The following is a 19,377-nucleotide window of genomic DNA, read 5'->3' as shown; positions in this document are numbered from 1 at the left end:
GCTTGGTTGATAAGTGACGGTGTTACTGGAATATTTTACCAAGATCTAGATTTACTAATAAGTATGTTGATTAACATTATAGATATGAATTCTCTAAAATAATGAAATAAACACATAAGGGTTTAGAAAACCTTACATTGATTCCGGCGGAATATAATGACTCCTTCCGATTCAAGATCTCTAGCCCTTTGATTCCTTTTTGTAGCAAAGCATTATCAAGCATCTCGAACTTGGATCTCTTTCTCTCCTTCGGGTTTGGTTACCACTTTGTCTTTTACTCACTATGATTGAGTACTTGACTTGCTATGTGTGGGGATGGCACTCTTTCACTATGGGTTTCGAATATGGAAGAACAATGAAGGAGGCTGAAATCACTAAAGAAGAAACTCTCTCATCTACTAGTTGTTTGGCATAGAAAACTAGGTTTGATTTGGTTGAAGGCATCAAGTGGATGAGTGAGAGCATCATGTTCCTTTTATAGTGTTTCAACTAGGGTTGATGGCTGAATTATATGGACTAAAAAAAAAAAATATTGGGCAAAAATTACTTCTAGAGCGGTACACTCGATGGATCGGTTTCTAGTTAGAATTTTGCCACTTTTCAACCACTTATTTTTCTTTTCAATAATACCATATTTTCCAATTCAATCCTATAAATGCCAAAACTATTTATTTAATAATTATAATTAATTATCAAATAAAATTGTAACTTATATAATTTATTAATTAGACCATACAAAGTCTCTTAATTAACAAATTGACCCTAAAACTTCTTTTCTTCACAATTAAGCCATTGCTTAGTGAAAATTCTTAAATAAGACATAGTCTAATTTTAGAATTATAATTGATTAATTAAAATCAATTAACTGGGTCTGCAAGCAGTATAATCTCAACTAGTGAGGGAACCATGGACCTATATAACCGAGCTTTCAATAAGTAGATCTAGAATTCACCAAGTAAATCCTCAACTTATTAATTTCGCCTTGCGCCACTATAGATTTGGAATTGAATAATACTCTCAATTATATAAAATATTCTATATGTACCACGATATAGATATATTATGATTATGCATTGTTATAATCCTAATAGTCAAAGGTTCTCTATAGATGATCTACACTGAATAGGGACAAATTTACCGTTCTAGTCTTCAATGTATTTTATTCTTAAAACACTTAGCTACCTATAAATGATATTTTAGCAAACTAATATAATTATTGAAATGAGACCTCAATCATTTATCTCTATTCAACCAAGCTTGAAGGAAATTATCGTTTCACTTCTAAATACTTATAGAAGCTATAGATTTCATATCAATGATCAGCGCTCCCACTCAATTGAACTACCATGTTCCCAAGATGTAAATATCCACCATAACCATAAGTTAGCTTTCACGAACAACTTGAAGAACATAAATAATACAACTAAGTTAAACCTAACCATATCAAGATTAAGATCCATAGACCTAAGGTCAACCATTGATATTGACTTAAAAAGATATAACAGTAAGTTTATGATATCTTGTCTAAGATTAATATCGGTCCCTTCCAATGTATACTCCATACATCCGATACTGATAAACATTGTCAATACTCTAGAAAGTACATAACACTTATTCATGGTGTAAATATACATTATCACTGATTATCATGCCAGTCTAAATCCAGTGAATTGACAAATCATGGGGATTAAAATTTTGAACATATAATCATGATTATATTCCACTGTGCTGATGAAACTATAATTATGAACAAATATATACATATTTCTATATATGATCTGAACTTAATAGAATTTATACATTAAATATAATCATGAAATAAATCATGTGAACCATGCAACATAGAATGATTTCTGATCTTTATTAATTAGTAAATCTGATTATATTGAAATGAGTTTTATTTAGGGCGTAAAACCCAACATATAATTCAAATGCCTATTTCTTAAAAATAGGACCCACATCACATAATATAATTAATTAATACTATTTGTCAACTAATTAATCGATATTTTAAGTATGTGATCATTATAATTATACTTTTATTAAATAAAAATTAATATGTAATATTAGATATTCTATTTAATACATATTTTTATAAATGAAACAAAATAAATTCATAAAATAATAATTTTGAAAAAAAAATAGTATAAAATAAAATATTTTGATTCTTTTATTTTAAAAAATAAATCATTCTTATATTTAATATTTAATTTAAATTCACATATTCTATTAAAAATGATTATTTTAAAATAATTATTATTAATTTTTTATTCAAATTTACACATGTCATTAAATAGTCATTGATCATTTAAAAATTTATAAATTGTATATTATATATAATTTACTATATTAAAATTATATTTCAAAGTTAAAATACATATGAGATGTGTTTTTTTAAATAAAAAAAAAAAGATGAGACTATATTAATCTCTCTATTTTGTGTGATAAAATAGTTCCTACTTAAGAAGATAAAATTAGTAAAGAAATAGTATTATCCAATGCCCCTTATAGTCAAATTTTGTCCAAACATAGAATTGGATAATTCAATCCAATCCCATACATCAAACATGAATATTATTATATTTTGTCAAAATTTCAAGAGTAGTTTCTTTTTTTTTTTTTTTTTTTTTTTTTTTTTTGTAAAGATTTAGGGATAGTGTTAAGGAGCCCAAAGACCCACTCTTTGCTCAACTTACCTCAAAGTTAGCTTGATAATCACTCATGGCAATTGAATTATTTTATATCTTTACTTTTATTCAAGGACCATATTCTTTCCTAAAAATAAATAAAATTATTATAAATGTGTGCTATAAACTAATCATAAGATTTGTGTTCTACATCATTTTTTACTTTTATTCAAGGGTCCACATTCTTTGCTAAAAACAAATAAAATTATCATAAATGTGTGTTTTAAAATAATCATAAATGTGTGTTTTGTCACACATTATTTAAATGACTGATTTGTGAGATTTTTATTATACACTTAGCAACTATTAATTTTAATCCCATAATAGAATTTTCATAATAGATAAATGTATAGTTTGATGTAATTAAATCTATAATGATAATAATAATAATAACAATAAGTTTATTTAGTTAAAAGTTCATTCATAATACAATAATGTCAAATAAATTAAAAAGACTAAAAATTCCTCTTGAAAAAAAGACTTAAAATTCTATAAAAAGAAGAGAGAGAACTTCTAAATAAATAAGTTGTTCATGATCAAAAGGTTAAAATAGTTTTACTACACTTAAATTGCATCATCCAAAGCTAGAAAAGGTACGAAGGTCATTATAAGTGCAATAAACTCTATAACATTTAGAATGAAGAAAACTATCTGATCACCTGCAACAAAAACATCATTAATGTAAGCTTGTAAGCTTGACAGAAAAGAGAGTTAAAATACTATTGAAAAAATAACTTATATGAAATACTTTTACATGTCTTTGCATTAGCATTAGCATTTAAGAACACCTTTAGTCTAAATCATCTTTATTGAATTTAGTTTCACAAAATCGAAAAACTCGATTTTAATATTATAACGAAGAGACAAAGCTCAAAATATATTTTTAATAAGTAGGTCTCATGTATATAAAATAAAATTTTGAGTCATAAATTACTAGTTCTTTAGAAGGCTAGTTAGTCTTTCTCATTGTATATATATATATATATATAAATTGAGAACTTATCTATAGAAATATAAAAGGACTCAAGAGAAGAACTCAATCACAAGACTTACAAAAGTTGAGAAAGTCTTGAATGAAGATTATTATTTATAGAGAGTTAGTTACAGAGTGAAGAAACAAGAAAGAAATAACAAAAAATAACAGCCAAAATAAGTGGCAAAACTAACTGACTTCACCTAAACAACTAACTGCAACTAATTGTTTTCAACTAACTCTTTACACTGGTTATCATTCCCTCTCAAGCAAAATAGTGAGGAACAAACTTTAAGCTTGTCTTTGAGATAGTGAAAATGATCCATGGAGAGACACTTGGTGAATAGATCAGCAGTTTGATCAACAGAAGGTACATATAGAACCTCCAATGTCTTGGCCAATAGTTGATCTCTGTAAAGTCCTTTTTTGGCAAGTTAGTTGACAAAATAATTTTTCCTTTTATGGTAAGATTGTTGTGCATTCATATTCGATTTCTTGCCTTATAAATTAGGATTGTAGTTGCTCTTTTCCTTGTTAGGAAAGTTGCACTTTCAGCTGAACTTTCCTTTGTTGAAAACTTCTTAAAAGAGAAGAAATTCTCTTTTGGAAAGTTGTCTTTTTTAGGGAAACTTTGTTTATTGCCTTTTCTTTATTGATTTCGTTTGTATCTTGATACAATCAGAATATCTAATCTGTTTTTGGCAGGAATCAAGCATTGATAGAAGATCAGACCCGATTTTAGCAAGTTTCCCGATTCTGGTGTGATCTGCTGCGTCAGCATCCGATTCTGATGTAGCAGATCGTGTTTTCTTAGGAAAGTTTTTGTACAGCTGTAGATTCGAACTTGTGGTTGCCTCTTTGGTTTCTATGTTCTATAAATAGAGCCTAGAGAGCAACCATTCGAATTCACCTCTTCCATTATTCATTTTTTACATTTATCTTTTGAGAGAAGAAAGTGTTTCTTTGTTTTGTGAGAGCCTAGTTGTTCATCTAGGTTCTAGTTGTTCTATTTCTGTTCTTACTCTATCCTAGAGGTTGTGAAGAACTACTTGACTGAACAAGAGATTGGTCTTCGGGAGAAGACTTGATAAAGCCTTACTTCGGGAGGAAGTAAGCACTTGGTCTTCGGGAGAAGACTTGTTGAAGCCTTACTTCGGGAGGAAGTAAGCACTCACACTTCAAAGACGAAGGGAGTTCGGGCTTGAAGGTGTTTCAAGAAGTCAGATTCATAAAGTGGATTACAAAGGATTGCGGCAATACTTTAGAGGGAGTCTAAACTTGTTTAAGTCAATTGTCTTTGTAATTTTGATACTTTATTAATTGATTTCATTCTCTGGGCGTGGCCCCGTGGACTAGGAGTGTTCGGGAGAACACTGATACCACGTATAAATCTCTTGTGTCAAGTTATTTATTTTTCTGCAAATATTTTATATTCTGCCTGTTCAGTTTTGCTGTAGCAGAATTACTTTCTGCTGCTGCAAACGCTTACAGTTTTTATATTTTCTTATATACAACTGACATTTGCAAAAACACGGTTTTTCAATCTCTAATAAAGTGTTGATCGATTTCAATATGTTTAGAACGTGTGTATAATGATGGATTAGCTGCAAGTGAGGCTGCACTTTGATTTCCAATCCAAATAATTTGGCAGACTGGAAGAGAGACTTGAATTTTTTTAAGTAGATAACATATCTAATTCACCTCATCAACAACATTAGTCATAGCACGAAATTCACTTTCAGTGCTTGATTGAGCAACTACTTGTTTCTTCTTTGCAAACTAAGATATCATATTACCACCTAAAAATACTGCATAACCACCAGTAGATTTTCTATCATCAAGAGAAGTTACCCAATCAGCATTCGAGTATGCTTGTAGATCTAATCTAGTAGTTAGTTGTATGAACAAACCCTCATTAACTGTACCTTTAAAACATATTAACAATCGTTTACATGCATCCAAATGTGTTATAGTTGGAGTATGTATGAATTGACTTAATTTATTGACAATGAAATCTACATCTAGTCTAGTAAGGGCAAGATACTGTAGAGCTCCCAAAGTATTTCTATATAATGTTAGATTTGGAAATTGATCACCAATGGCCAGAGACAACTTGTGGGCTGAGCTTGTGGGGCGAGGACTTGGTTTTGATCCATCTATTTTTATTTTGCTATATATTTGGACTATGACAGGTGCATTCCAGCTTGAGTTCTCTTGACTTCCACTCCCAAAAAATAATGAAGAGGACTCATGTCCTTCACATCAAACTCATCATTCAGATCTTAAATGAGTTTGGACACTAAATTCTTAGGACCTATGACCAATATGTCATTAATATATACAAGAAAAAGAATTTGGTTGTCACTAGAACCTGAAATGAAGAGAGAATTATCAGCTCCTGAGCTTGTGAGCCCTTTGTTGCAGAGAGTGGATTTGAGCTTTTCATTCCAAGCTCTAAAAGCTTATTTTAGGCCATAAATAGCCTTGTGTAATTTACATACATGTGTAGGATAATTGGGATCCACAAATCCTAGTGGTTGAGTCATAAAAACAGACTATTGTAGTGTTCCATTGAGAAAAGCATTTGAGACATCAAGCTGAGGGATTGTCCAATTGTTACTGCCAAAGTCAATAAGGCCCTCACATTTGTTGGCTTAACCACATGACTAAAAGTTTCTGTATAGTTTATCTCTGGTGTTTGAGAGTAACCTTTTGCCACTAGCCTAGACTAAATTTGTCAATTGAGCTATCAACATTCAATAATATTCTGTGAACCCATTTATTTCTCACAAGATGCAAGTCTGGTTCATAAGGTACTAGAGATCATGTGTTGTTTTTCTTAAGGGAAAAAATTTCTTTCTGCATTGAAGTAAACCAGAGAGGATCAACAAGAGCTTGTTTTAAGGTGGTAGGTTCTTTTGGTAGGGTAGATTCAGGGACAGGATGTAGTGTGGAAGCATAGGCTTTTGGTTTATGGATACTAGATTTTGATCTGGTTTGGATGATATGTTTATTTGCTGCAATAGATGAGGAATTTTAGCTATTTGTGTGTGATGATTTTGGTACAGGCAGAGATATTTGATTCAGTGATTGGTGCAGGGATAGATTGTGGTGGTATAGGAGAGATATTGTTCCCTGAAGTAGTTTGAGGAGTACAAGGGTTTACTCTAGAAACTGAGCTAGGAAGATTGAAACTCTTGTTTAAAGCAACAGTACCTGTTGTGGTGTCATTAAGGTAACTAACACTAGCACAATGTGTTTGTGGCATTTCAGGTGTAGAAGCTAACATAGTAACAGAGCGAGACTGTTAGGCTATTTTTATCTTAAGTTTTGGGTCACTTTTTATAGTTGTTTTTCTTCTTTATTATTATTTTTGAAATGGAATTACTATTGTTTTCTTTGGTTTCGGGTTTCACACTTCGAATGGATAAATTAATCAAATTTTAAAAAAAATAACGATCTATAAAATAGAGAAAATTTTACAAGAAAATAAAGTTGAAAGTTTAAGCCTAAATTTGATTATGTTTGGTTCCTATTTTGGAAAAAGTGAAAACATAGAAGTTTTAGATATCTTTTTCCTCTTTCTAAGCTTTTTGAATCATCTCGTTTGGAGTATGTATGTGAAAGTTATGTATATTTTACTGAGAGATATTGAAGCGAGAAATTAAGCTAGTCGCGACTAGGTCTTTCATGGTCGCGATGAATTATGTGGTCGCGACTATGGAGTTTAGGCAAAAAGCTTATTTTTTGAGATTAACCTATGGCCGCGACTAGGCTTTAGGTAGTCGCGGCTATGGGCTAAAGATGAGATTTTTGGGTAGTTTGTAATTTCGCCATTCAAAGATATCTGCATTATTTTCTATATAAGGGTTTTGTGTTTTAGAAGCAAAATACTCAGAAATTGAACCCTAGAACTAACAGAGGCAACAAAGGAAGCAATTGTGGTGACCTGGAGTGAGATCACCAACTAGTTCTTTCTTTTCCCTTTTTATTTCTTTATGTTAATTTCTGTTTCAAGAATTATTATGGATGTGAACTTGAGTGTTATGAACTAAATTCTCAATTTAGGGATATGATGAATGTTAGATGATGTTTCTTCAATTTAATTAATGCAATTATTAGTTTTAAAATCTTTCCTATATTGTGTAACTTGTTCTTATTTGTTTTTAATTACATATTTTAGACTGACCATCTTAAATGTGATTTATGATCTTAATATGAAATCTGAGAAGTAAATATTAGGAATGCTCTAATAGGACAAACATAAGTTTTGATGTAAAATGAGACTATTTACATAGCTTATGTGATTTTTAAATTCTAAATTTAATGCAAGTTATATGTTAATTTACTTCAGAGATGTAAGTAGGTATGATATGATTTAAGACCTTAATGATCTGAGAAGAGTTAGGGTTATTTTGATAGGCTATCGTCACCAAAAGGGAGAGAATTAATAATTAACATTAACAATTAGGAAACTGAACTAATAGGATTCATATTCCTAAACATTTATCCATAATTAATTATAGTTTTATTGTTATTTTTCTGTTTTTCAATTTTTAGTTATTAAATTATTCAACATTTTTATCAATTTTACCAAATAGAAACATAAATCTAATTTAGTGGTACTCAATAACATTCCATGTGGATCGACCTCACCTATGTGAGTTTAAAATTTTAATGGATTATGTATACTTGCGTAGTTGTTTACAATTTACGTAACAAGTTTTTAGCACTGTTATTGGAGAATCGAGTAAATATTGATATTACAATAATTATATTAAATTCTACTTTGGTTAATTATTTTTGCTTATTGTTAACCTATTTCTTTTCAATTTTTCTTACTCTATTTCAGGTATTGGGAGTGTATGCGACGTCAAGTAAAAAGTGTAATAGTGCTTGTTGATCCTGAAATTGAGAAGATCTATAGAAGAAATAAAAGAAACAAGAGGCAAGAAAGAAGTGCAGTGAGGACTGAACTAGAAGTATTTATGGCTGACAATAGTAATGGCAGCAACAACAGTAACAATGGAGGTGACATAGAAGACCAAGCAAACGATCGTAATCCACCTGACCGTAGTTTGAGGGACTATGTTCTTCCAACATTGACGGGGGTTCAGTCTTATATAAGATCACCCGTCGTAGAAGCCAATAATTTTGAGATAAAGCCAACCATACTCCAAATGGTGCAATCTTCAGTCCAGTTTGGTGGACTACCCTCAGAAGATCCAAACCTGGATCTATCTAACTTCGTGGAGTTATGTCAAACATTTAAGGTGAACGAAGTTAGTGATGACGCCATCCGCTTGAGACTGTTCCCATTCTCGTTGAGGGAGTGAGCTAAAATTTGGTTGGTGTCTTTGCCACCTAACTCTATTGATACATGGACTGACTTGGCAATGAAGTTCTTATCCAAGTTCTTTCCTCTAGTTAAAGTTGTCAGGCTGGGAAGAGAGATTAATAATTTTTGTCAGCTTGACAATGAATCTCTTTATGAGGCTTGGGAGAGATTCATGGATCTCATTAGAAAGTGTCCACATCATGGGATCGAGAAGTGGATGTTGGTCCATAATTTCTACAATGGGTTGGTTGGCAATACCCGAATAATCATAAGATGCAAACGGCGGTTGGTGGGGCTTTTATGAGAAAAAGTGCGAATGAGTCGTATGACTTGCTTGAAGAGATGGCCATGAATAACCAACAATGGCCAACTGAGAGAAGCCAATTAAAGAAAGTTGCGGGTACGCACAAAGTTGATGCCATCACTAAGTTGATAGCCCAAGTGGAAGCCTTGACTAAGTTGATGACTGCTCAGGTAAAATAGGCTCAAGTTACTTGTGAGCTTTGTGGGGGGCCTCACACATATGAACCTGCCCAATGGATGTGAACAGTTTGCCAATGGATCAAGCTAAAGCCATTGGAAACTATTCTGAGAACAATAACTATGGGTGCAACTAAGAAGGGAGTCATCGTAAGAACTATCAAGGACAGACTTCAAATCAATAGCAACAAGGCTTCTACCAACAAAGAATTTATCCCCAGCAAAGCCAACAACCAAGTTCTAGTGGAGGCTCAAATATCCAAGCTGATTTATTGCTCCAATTCATGATGGAGACTAAAGCCTCGATTAAAAATTTAGAAACTCAAATGGGATAGTTGGCTACTCAAGTGGCAAAACAAGCTTAAAAATTCACCTAGTAGTAGTGAGGTAAGGGATAAGGAGCAGTGTCAAGCAATTACTTTGAGAAGTGGGAAGAAGTATGAGGGGCCTAGTGAGAAACAACAAGTGGAAGAAGTAGTTCAGGATCAACAGGCACCGACACCAGAAGAAAAGAAGACGAAGACTACTGAGGGTCTTACATCAAAAGAAGTGTCACCACCTATCAACATCGAGCACCATGTCAAAATTCCTTATCCGCAGAGGCTCTGGAAGAATAACATGGACAAGCAATTTTTTAAATTTTTGGAAGTATTCAAGAAGCTGCACATCAACGTCCCGTTTGCGGAAGCTTTGGAGCAGATGCCGACTTACCTTAAATTTATGAAGGAGATTTTAGTAAAGAAAAAGAAGTTGGAGGAATATGAGACAGTGGCACTTACTGAAGAGTGCAGTGCAATATTGAAGAAGAAACTACCGTCCAAGCTAAAGATTCGGGTAGTTTCAATATTCCTTGCTCGATAGGGGGTTCAGTTGAGACAAGGGCTCAATGTGACTTGGGGGAAAGTATAAATCTAATGCCTCTATCAATTTTTCAAAGGCTAAAGCGAGAGAAGATCATCCTACAACAATATCTTACAAATGGCAGACCGATCCATTACTCACTCTTGGGGTATAATTGAAGACCTCTTGGTAAAGATTGGTAAATTCATTCTTCCTACTGATTTCTTAATTCTTAACATGGAAGAAGATGAAAATATTCCCATCATTTTGGGAAGACCATTCTTGGCCATGGGGAGAGCTTTAACTGATGTTCAAAAGGGGGAGTTAAGGTTGCGAGTTCAAAATGAGGAAATGACTATTAATATCTTTGCCGCAACTAAAATTCCCACTTGTTGTAGAGTGGAAGTTATAAAGGAGGGTCAAGAAGAAGTAGTTGTTAAAAAGAAGAAAGGGAAGCGCACAGAACAATTTCGCACTATTGGACGACGTATAAAAAGATTCATGTGTGAAAATTGTGAAGGTGAGTCTCATCTTTTGGATAGCTTCGACATAAGCAACACGGGCGGATAGTTTTCTTCATTCGGTACAAGGGCTCTGATGGATGCAAGAGGTGGACTTTATCCCAGATAAAGTTTTAAAGAGGAAATGAACATCCAGCTATATGATATTAACGACAATATTCTTGGGAGGCACCCCAAGTTTTACAGTTATTTTTAGTCAATTTGAGACATTTGTGGTTTTATTTTTATTTCGTCTTTAATTTGTTTTAGTATCTTTTCTTCTGCAATACACAAACAGCGGAAAGCATGCAAAAAAACATGAAGAAAAATCAGTCGATCACTACAGTGGTCGTGACCAACAAACAGTCTAGTCGCGACCAATTTCATGGTTGCAACACCAGAAGTTACAGAAAAGTTCAGGAAATTTTTCCTCAGTTCAAAGAGTCCGCAACCAAGAAAGTTCACGGTCGCGACAAATTTTCATGGTCGCGACCGAGACCATTATATGGTCGCAACTAGGGAACCTAGCGAGAGAGGCTCAAATTTTAGCATTACAATGGTCGCAACCACAATTTAGGCTGGAGTCGCGACGAGTGGCCCCCAATCAACTTTAAAAGCCCCACGTCAGAATGAAAAAAAAAAACTTGGCATATCCTCCACGATTCCAGCCGTATGAACAACCACCATTGAACCCCTACTAATGGGGGTCTCAAGTAAGTCCTACTCTCTCTTTGGGTTTAAAGTCACTTTGGGAACAATGTGAAATTTTAAGTTTGAAGGAGGGGCTTAATTAATTTTGTTTTTGGTTGTTTAGTTTTATTTGTCTATTTTAGTTGATTTATTATGCCTAGATCAATTTTGTTAATGTTGTTATTTGTGGAATAGATTGAAATTTTAAACTGTGTGCTCGATTCATTAACTCTTTGGATTAATTTAGATGCTTGTGAAAATTTTTAGATTGATGTTGATTTTCAGTGTTTGAAGTGTATTATAATTGTTTTACTTAGTTTTGTGGAATGATTGCTTGAATGATGTAGAACTTGCATGATTTATTCTTTTGATGTGAAATCCTTGATAATATTTGCTAAGAATATGATTTAGGCAATTTTTTTGGACAGTTTAAGCCTTTCAAGCCTACCTTCATGTGATTATCCTTAATGTACCAAGTTGAGCCTAAATATTTTTTTTTTAAATTGTATCACCTATTTAAACTTAAAATGTAGCCATTCACTTTTTTTATTCCCAATGCACCTTACATTTGCCATAAGCTTAGGAATAAGTTTGGACGAGTGAAAAGTTGTGTGAGTAAAATTTTTCAAAAATTGGTGATTGAGAAGAGTTTGAAAAAAGTGCAAAGTGTTTTCCGCCATCACTAAGAAGAAGAAAAAAAAAAGCAAAGTATATTTCTTGTTTCTTGAAAAAAAAAGAAAAAAAAATATTTATTTAAAAAAATGATGTTGGAACTCGTAGTTATGAAATTCTCAATCATTGAAATTTTTGGGCACCTTTCGGGATATGCAATTCATTTTGGGTGCTTGATGATTTATAGTGTGCTTATTGTATAATATAGCCTAAATGATTTTTTATGTACCTATTACCTAAGCCATGACATTACTGTTGGGTTTTATGCCCTAAATAAAACTCATTTCAATATTATCAGATTTACTTATTAATATAGATCAGAAATAACATTTAATGTTGCATGGTTCACATGATTTATTTCATGATTATATGTACATAATGTATGAATTCGTCTGAAACCCTTTTCACATACTTAATCCTGTTTATTGTGCTATCAACACATTGGAAAGTAAACATGACTATGTGAATAAAGTTTCCTAGATTTATCAGACACAGGGTTTTACTGATATGATAATCTACAATAGAGTTTACTTGCATTTGGAGAAGTGCTATGTTCTTTCCAGAGCATTGGTTAAAGTAAAGCTCCGGTTGGATGCATGGAGTATGCATCGGAAGGGACCGATATTGAACTTTGACTTAGATTTATTAAACTTACCGTAATATCTATTCAAGTCAATATCGCCTAGTTGATCCTAGATCAAATGTTCTTAATCCTGTTATGATTAGGCTCAATCTTGAAAGGCTATTTGTCTTCTTTGATTTGTTAGTTAAGCCTACTTTTAGGTCAGGGTGATCCGTACATTTTGGGAACACGGTAGTGCAATTGAGTGGGAGCGCTAGCATAAACATGGAATCTATAGCTTCTATCTGGCGAATAGTAAGCAAAGGATGATCTCCTTCGAGCTTGACCAAACGAACATAAATGGTGGAGTACTCATTTCACATAAGCTGAAATATCATTTATACGGGGTCAAGTGTTTTAAGGATAAAATACATAGTAGGGTGTTACGGTAATCTAATCCCTTTACAGTGTAGATCATTCATATAGAGGATCATTGGTCACATTAGGATTATAACAATGGATAACTGATGATGCGTTTATATGGTGGAACATATAGAGCATTCTATTATACTGAGAGTGCAATTCTAAGTTCTATGCGTGGATTCAACGAAGAATTAATAAGTTAGTGAATATTAGTAATAAATTCTTGATCTACTTATTGGGAGCTCGGTTATATAGACCCATGGTCCCCGCACTAGTTGAGATAATATTGCTTGTAAGACTCATATAATTGGTTTTGATTAATCAATTATAATTCTCAAATTAGACTATGTCTATTTGTGAATTTTTCACTAAGTAAGGGCGAAATTGTAAAGAAAGAGTTTATAGGGGCATATTTGTTAATTATGATACTTTGTATGGTTCAATTAATAAATATGATAAATGACAATATTATTTAATAATTATTTATAGTTATTAAATAGTTAGAATTGGCATTTAAATGGTTGAATTAGAAAATTGGCGTTTTTGAGAAAATCAGATGCAGAATTGAGAAAACTGCAAAATCCAAGTAAGGCCCATTACTGTACATGGCCGGCCACTTGGTTTGAATTTTTAAACTGATATTTTCATTATTTTAATGCCAAATAATTCAAACCTAACCCTAGTGGAATGCTATAAATAGATAGTGAAGGCTTCAGGAAAATTACACTTCTAATTCAGAAAAAACTGAGCCTTCTCTCTCCCTATCTTTGGCCGACCCTTCTCTTTCTCCTTCCCTCTTCAATTTCAAAATTCTTAGTGTAAGAGTAGTGCCCGCACACAACAAGTGATACCTCAATCATAGTGAGGAAGATCGTGAAGAAAGACTTTCAGCAAGAAGGAGTTTCAACATCAAAGATTCAGAGAAAGAGATCCAGGTTCAGATATTGATAATGCTCTGCTACAGAAAGGAATCAAGGGCTAGATATCTGAACGGAATGAGTCATTATATTCCGCTGCACCCAATGTAAGGTTTCCTAAACTTTATATGTGTTTATTTCATCGTTTTAGAAAGTTCATATTTAGGGTGTTAATCAACATACTTGTGAGTAGATCTAAGATTCTGGTAAAATAATTTCCAACAAGGATTGTTAACATTAGCGGAGAGGGGTAGTCATGCAAGCATATTGATTAGCTTATGGTCGCGACTAGGCGTTAGATGGTTGTGACTATGGGCTAAATATGGGAATTTTGAGCAGTTTTATAATTTCTCCATTCGAACATATCTGCATTATTTTCTATATAAGGATTTCGTATTTTAGAAGTACAATACTCAGAAATTAACCGTAGAACTAAAAGAGGCAGCAAAGGAAGCAATTATGGCGACCTAGAGCGAGATCACCAACTAGTTCTTTCTTTTCCCTTTTTATTTCTTTATGTTAATTTATGTTTTAAGAATTATTATGAATGTGAACATGAGTGTTATGAACTAAATTCCCAATTTAGGGATATAATGAAGGTTAGATGATTTTTTTCAATTTAGTTAATGAGTTTATTAGTTTTTCTGCCCTATATTGCGTGATTTGTTCTTATTTGTTTTTAATTACATAGTTTAGACTGACCATCTTAAATGTGATTTATGGTCCTAATATGAAATTTGAGAAGTGAATATCAGCAATAGTCTAATAGGACAAACATAAATTTTGATGTAAAACAAGAGTATTTACATAGCTTATGTGATTTTTAAATTCTGAATTCAATGCAAGTTATATGTTAATTTACTTCAGAGGTGCAAATGGATATGATATGATTTAAGACCTTAATGATTTGAGAAGAGTTAGGGTTATTTTGATAATCGGTCATCACCAAAAGGGAGATAATTAATAATTAACATTAATAATTGGGAAACTGAACTAACTGGATTCATATTCATAAATATTCATCCATAATTAATTACACTTTAATTGTTATTTTCCTGCTTTCTAATTTTCAGTTATTTAATTTTTCAACATTTTTATTGATTTTACCAAATAGAAACATAAATTTAATTTAGTGGTACTCAATAACAATTCCCTGTGGATCGACCTCACTTGTGTGAGTTTAAGACGACAATAGATTTCGTATACTTGCATAGCTGTTTACAATTTGCGTAACAGATACATAGGTGCAGCAATTTCCTCAGAAGCATGTACAGTAGGCACAATATTATTAGTATTGAGGGGAGATGTAAGAAAGGATGTAGTAGGAGACATGTGCATTGAGGAAGAATGTACCTGTTGTGATGTTGCAAGTTGAAGTGCTGGAAAATCTTCCTCATTTAAAGCCACATTTCTTGCTATGTATACCCTGCCAACTTGATCTTCACATAAATAGCCCTTGTGATGCAGTGAATAACCAACTAGAATGCATTTTTCAGATCTCATTGAGAGTTTATGACTGTTGTATGGCCTCAAGTGTAAGTAGCAAGTGCACCCAAAGGGCTTGAGCATTGTGTAGTCAGGGACCTTGTAAAATAGGAATTCATAGGGAGATATTTCTCCAAGAACTCGAGTAGGTAACCTATTAATGAGATACACAACATGCTGAAAGGTAAGCCACCAATAAGATAAAGATAAACCAACTTGTGCCAATAGAGTAAGTCCAGTTTCTGTAATGTGGAAATATTTTCTTTCAGCACGACCATTTTGTTAATGGTCATGAAGGCATGGATGTTGGAAATGGACTCCATGTTGAGTTAGAAAAGATGCTAGAGACCTATACTCACCACTCCAATCTGATTGAACAAATTTAATGGGTAGATCAAATTACTTTTCAACAAATGTTTTGAATTGCATAAAAGTGTTATAGGCTTGAGATTTTGAGGATAGGGGAAATTTCCATCTGTACCTACTAAAATCATCTAAGAAGTGAATATAGTACCTATGACCTTCCTTAAATGGTGTATGAGAGGATCCCCACAAATCACTGAGGACCAATTCAAGAGGCCGAGAGGCTCGAGACTCAAAGATTGAATAAGGAAGTTTGTGGTTTTTACCTTTTTTTGTAGGCCTCACAAAACCTTCATTCTTTTAAATTTCTTGGAATATTGAGTGTAGCTAAGATTTAAGGTGTTGGATGTTTTAGTTTTGAGTGCCAAGATTGAAATTAGATTTTTGAGCAAGAAAAGTGCAGAGTCATTAACAATTAGAAATTTGAAAACATCATCTTTGTTTATAGAAGAATCAGTACAAGGGTGAGAGGTTATATTAACAACACTCTTATTACATTAAGAGAAAATGTAAATGGAAGATTTTATAGGATCTTGAGAGTTTGAACTTTGAGAAATAGAAGATGACTCTGACTTGGACTGCTTTGTAACAAGATGACACTCGAGCTTGACATTGAAAGATGGAAAGGAACTGTAAGACAGCATGTACAAGCCATTTTTAAGCCTCCCCTTGAGTAGTACTCTCCTTGTGATTTTATCCTTAACAAAACAACATTTGGAGTGAAATTCTAAGAAAATATTATTATCATCTGTTAGCTTAGAGACACTAATAAGATTTTTAGTGATGGTATGAACTTTAAGGATATTATTTAGATGTAGAGATGAACTAGAGGAAGGGGGAGAATAGTTACCAACATGACTTATGGGAAGTCGTTTTCCATTTCCAAATGTAAGATATTAGAAGCTGATTAGGGAATTTCAGATTCGGGGTGTTCCATGCCCTAGGTTATTTGTTTTTTAGCTCCTGTATCAACATACCAGCCATAATCATCCACAAATTCTGGTAGAGCTGAACTAGAGTATGCTTCTGGTTGTTCTTGCTCATCAATTTCAGCGGGATAGGCCCGAGACTCATTGACATTGGGTGTGACAAACCCTTTGTCAAATCTGTAATGGCATATGGCTATTGTATGACCTGCTTTGTGGCATACTTGACATAGTAATTATAGAATGGATGGGTTTTCTCGACCAAAAGAGCACCCGTGAGATCGATTGGTAGAGATTTATCCACGACCTTGATTTCCATAAGAACGATAGCCATTGCTAGAGTTGGAGCGGGTATTGTGGATGCTGAGATTTGTTGAAATATTAGAAGAGGGGTCTCCAAGATTGTACTTTCTTTCAAGTCTTCTCTCATGGATTAGCAATAAAGACTGAATGGATTCCAAAGAAAGATTATCCACAAGACTCGTGACATGAACAACCATGGAATCATACTCAGGTCTCAAGCCATTGAGCATGTGCATTATCAGATCACTCTCATCAAGAGGATGACCAGCAGTAGATAAAGAATCAACAAGAATTTTGACTTTGCCACAGTAATCAGTGATTGAAAGATTACCTTTTCGAATTGTTGAGAGTTGAGATTTGATTTGAAGTAGTTTTTCCTTCAATTGACTGACAAATCTTTGTTCCAGGGCATGCCAAGCATCGAAGGAGGAGTTGTATTGGGCTAATGATCTAATAATCATTTCTGACATTGAAGATTGAAGTCAGCTAAGTAATGGTTGATCTTTTCGTTTCCATGTTATAAATTTTGGATTCGTGACACCATTGACAAGCGTTCGAATGGGAGAAACTCCAGTGAGGAGGATGTCATCGAAGTCGTGATCGATGATAGTGGGGATCACTTGTAATTTCCACGGAAGAGAGTTTGTTCGATCCAGTCGAACTGTGAGAGACGAATTCAAAAAATTATGAAAAGGATTCCATTGCTGTATTGGCGGAGTTTGAGCAGATAATGGTTGAGCAGTAGGTTCAAGGTGACAGGGATCCATTAACGACGTTGGTTAAGAGTTTCTTGATACCATGTAAGCTGAGAATTTATCTATGCAAATCTAAAAGGACTCAAGAGAAGAACTGAATCATAAGACTTGCAAAAGTTAAGCAAGCTTTGAATGAGGATTATTATTTATAGAGACTGAGATACAGAGTTAGTTACAGAGTAAAGAAAGAAGAAGGAAATAACAGAAAATAACAACCAAAACAAGTGGTAAAACTAATTGACTTCAATTAAACAACTAACTGTAACTAACTATTTTCAACTAACTCTTTACACTGGCTATTTATAGGGTATGCTTTTGTACTAGTTCCTCTTTTTACGTATTGTGCTACTGTATTTATTTAATTTGTTTATCGAATTCAAAATCAAAGCTTCATTTCCTTGCTATTGTTAATAATTTGGTTTGATCTTTTTTTTTTTTCAGTGTGCTCGATAGATAATTTAAAGGCGATTTGTATAATATCTCAACAATTTTTTTTAGTATAAACTAGAATTAAGAATCAACAGTCCTCAAATGATACACTATAGTTTGTGTTTAAATATGAAAAACATTTATCAAAAAAATAATAATAATGTCAGATGTTGTACCAGGGAGAAATGATCCACTTTGATGATTCTGTGCCCAAGAAAATCTGACACAAATCAAATGAAAAATTAATAAATTAAATAGAGTATAATAACTTCAACTTCATTAAGTTATTGAATCCCAAAAGAGAAGTAGTATTTGACAAGATATAAACCATCAATCTACAACTCATATAAAAGTTATTTATTCTATAAACAAATCTTATTCATTACAAAATGAACATTGAACAATAACAATTTTTTTCTTTAAAAAAAAAAACAATAACAATTTATATTTATAGCCAATGTGATTATAAAATCTGATCATTAAAAACAATCTATATGTTTTTTTATCATTGAATACGTACATGACACCTCCACCAGCTGGACCAGCTGCTTTGAATAGAGACATAGCAGCCATGGATATGCCATTTGCAGCACCTCTTTGGCTTTGGCCCTTCAAATATTGGTATTAAAAAGTCATTAGAAAAAAGAAAAAAAAATAACTGGCTTAACTTTGAAATGTCATATTAAACAAACAAAATTTCATACATAACAAATATAAGACAGAATAATTACCACAGCTTTGTTTTGTAGCAGAAACAATCCTGTTGTAATGCATACCTAACAAGGTATAAAAAACAAAAGGACCTTAAGTCACATTTGATATAGCAAAAATTGCATTAGTATTATATGCAATGAACTGAAAATACTTGTATGTATATATTATACTTACAGATATTACAATCTTTATCACAGATGCAAGATTAATTAATACCATGAGTGTAGCTCCAGATAGTTTTGCTATAAAAGGATAACTTGATAGGACTGCTATTGTGATGACCTTAGCAAGAAAATAACAAAAATTAGAGAATAAGTTAC

At 32.8% G+C, this 19,377-nt stretch overlaps 1 protein-coding gene and 1 non-coding gene across 2 annotated transcripts in view; both read right to left on the bottom strand.

Annotated features, from left to right (window-relative positions):
• Nucleotides 1–3,221: 3,221 nt before the first annotated feature.
• Nucleotides 3,222–19,377, bottom strand: part of LOC115719949 (protein ZINC INDUCED FACILITATOR-LIKE 1-like) — a 32,162-nt gene continuing 16,006 nt past the window's right edge. The window contains exons 13-17 of the mRNA XM_030649120.2: nucleotides 19,232–19,339; nucleotides 19,075–19,119; nucleotides 18,864–18,952; nucleotides 18,520–18,563; nucleotides 3,222–3,346 (exon numbers count right to left, since the gene is read on the bottom strand). Coding sequence (XP_030504980.2) covers nucleotides 3,252–3,346; nucleotides 18,520–18,563; nucleotides 18,864–18,952; nucleotides 19,075–19,119; nucleotides 19,232–19,339 — 381 coding nt within the window. The 3' untranslated portion in view covers nucleotides 3,222–3,251. The remainder of the gene's footprint in view (nucleotides 3,347–18,519; nucleotides 18,564–18,863; nucleotides 18,953–19,074; nucleotides 19,120–19,231; nucleotides 19,340–19,377) is intronic.
• Nucleotides 9,099–9,205, bottom strand: LOC133035268 (small nucleolar RNA R71). The gene has a single exon (XR_009686545.1). It is a non-coding gene; the product is annotated as a small nucleolar RNA R71 (small nucleolar RNA).

This window comes from Cannabis sativa, chromosome 2 (genome assembly GCF_029168945.1).
Source record: "Cannabis sativa cultivar Pink pepper isolate KNU-18-1 chromosome 2, ASM2916894v1, whole genome shotgun sequence".
NCBI classification, from domain to species: Eukaryota; Viridiplantae; Streptophyta; class Magnoliopsida; order Rosales; family Cannabaceae; genus Cannabis; species Cannabis sativa.
Note: the sequence above shows the minus strand (reverse complement) of the source record. Positions and strands in the feature narration are given on the sequence as shown.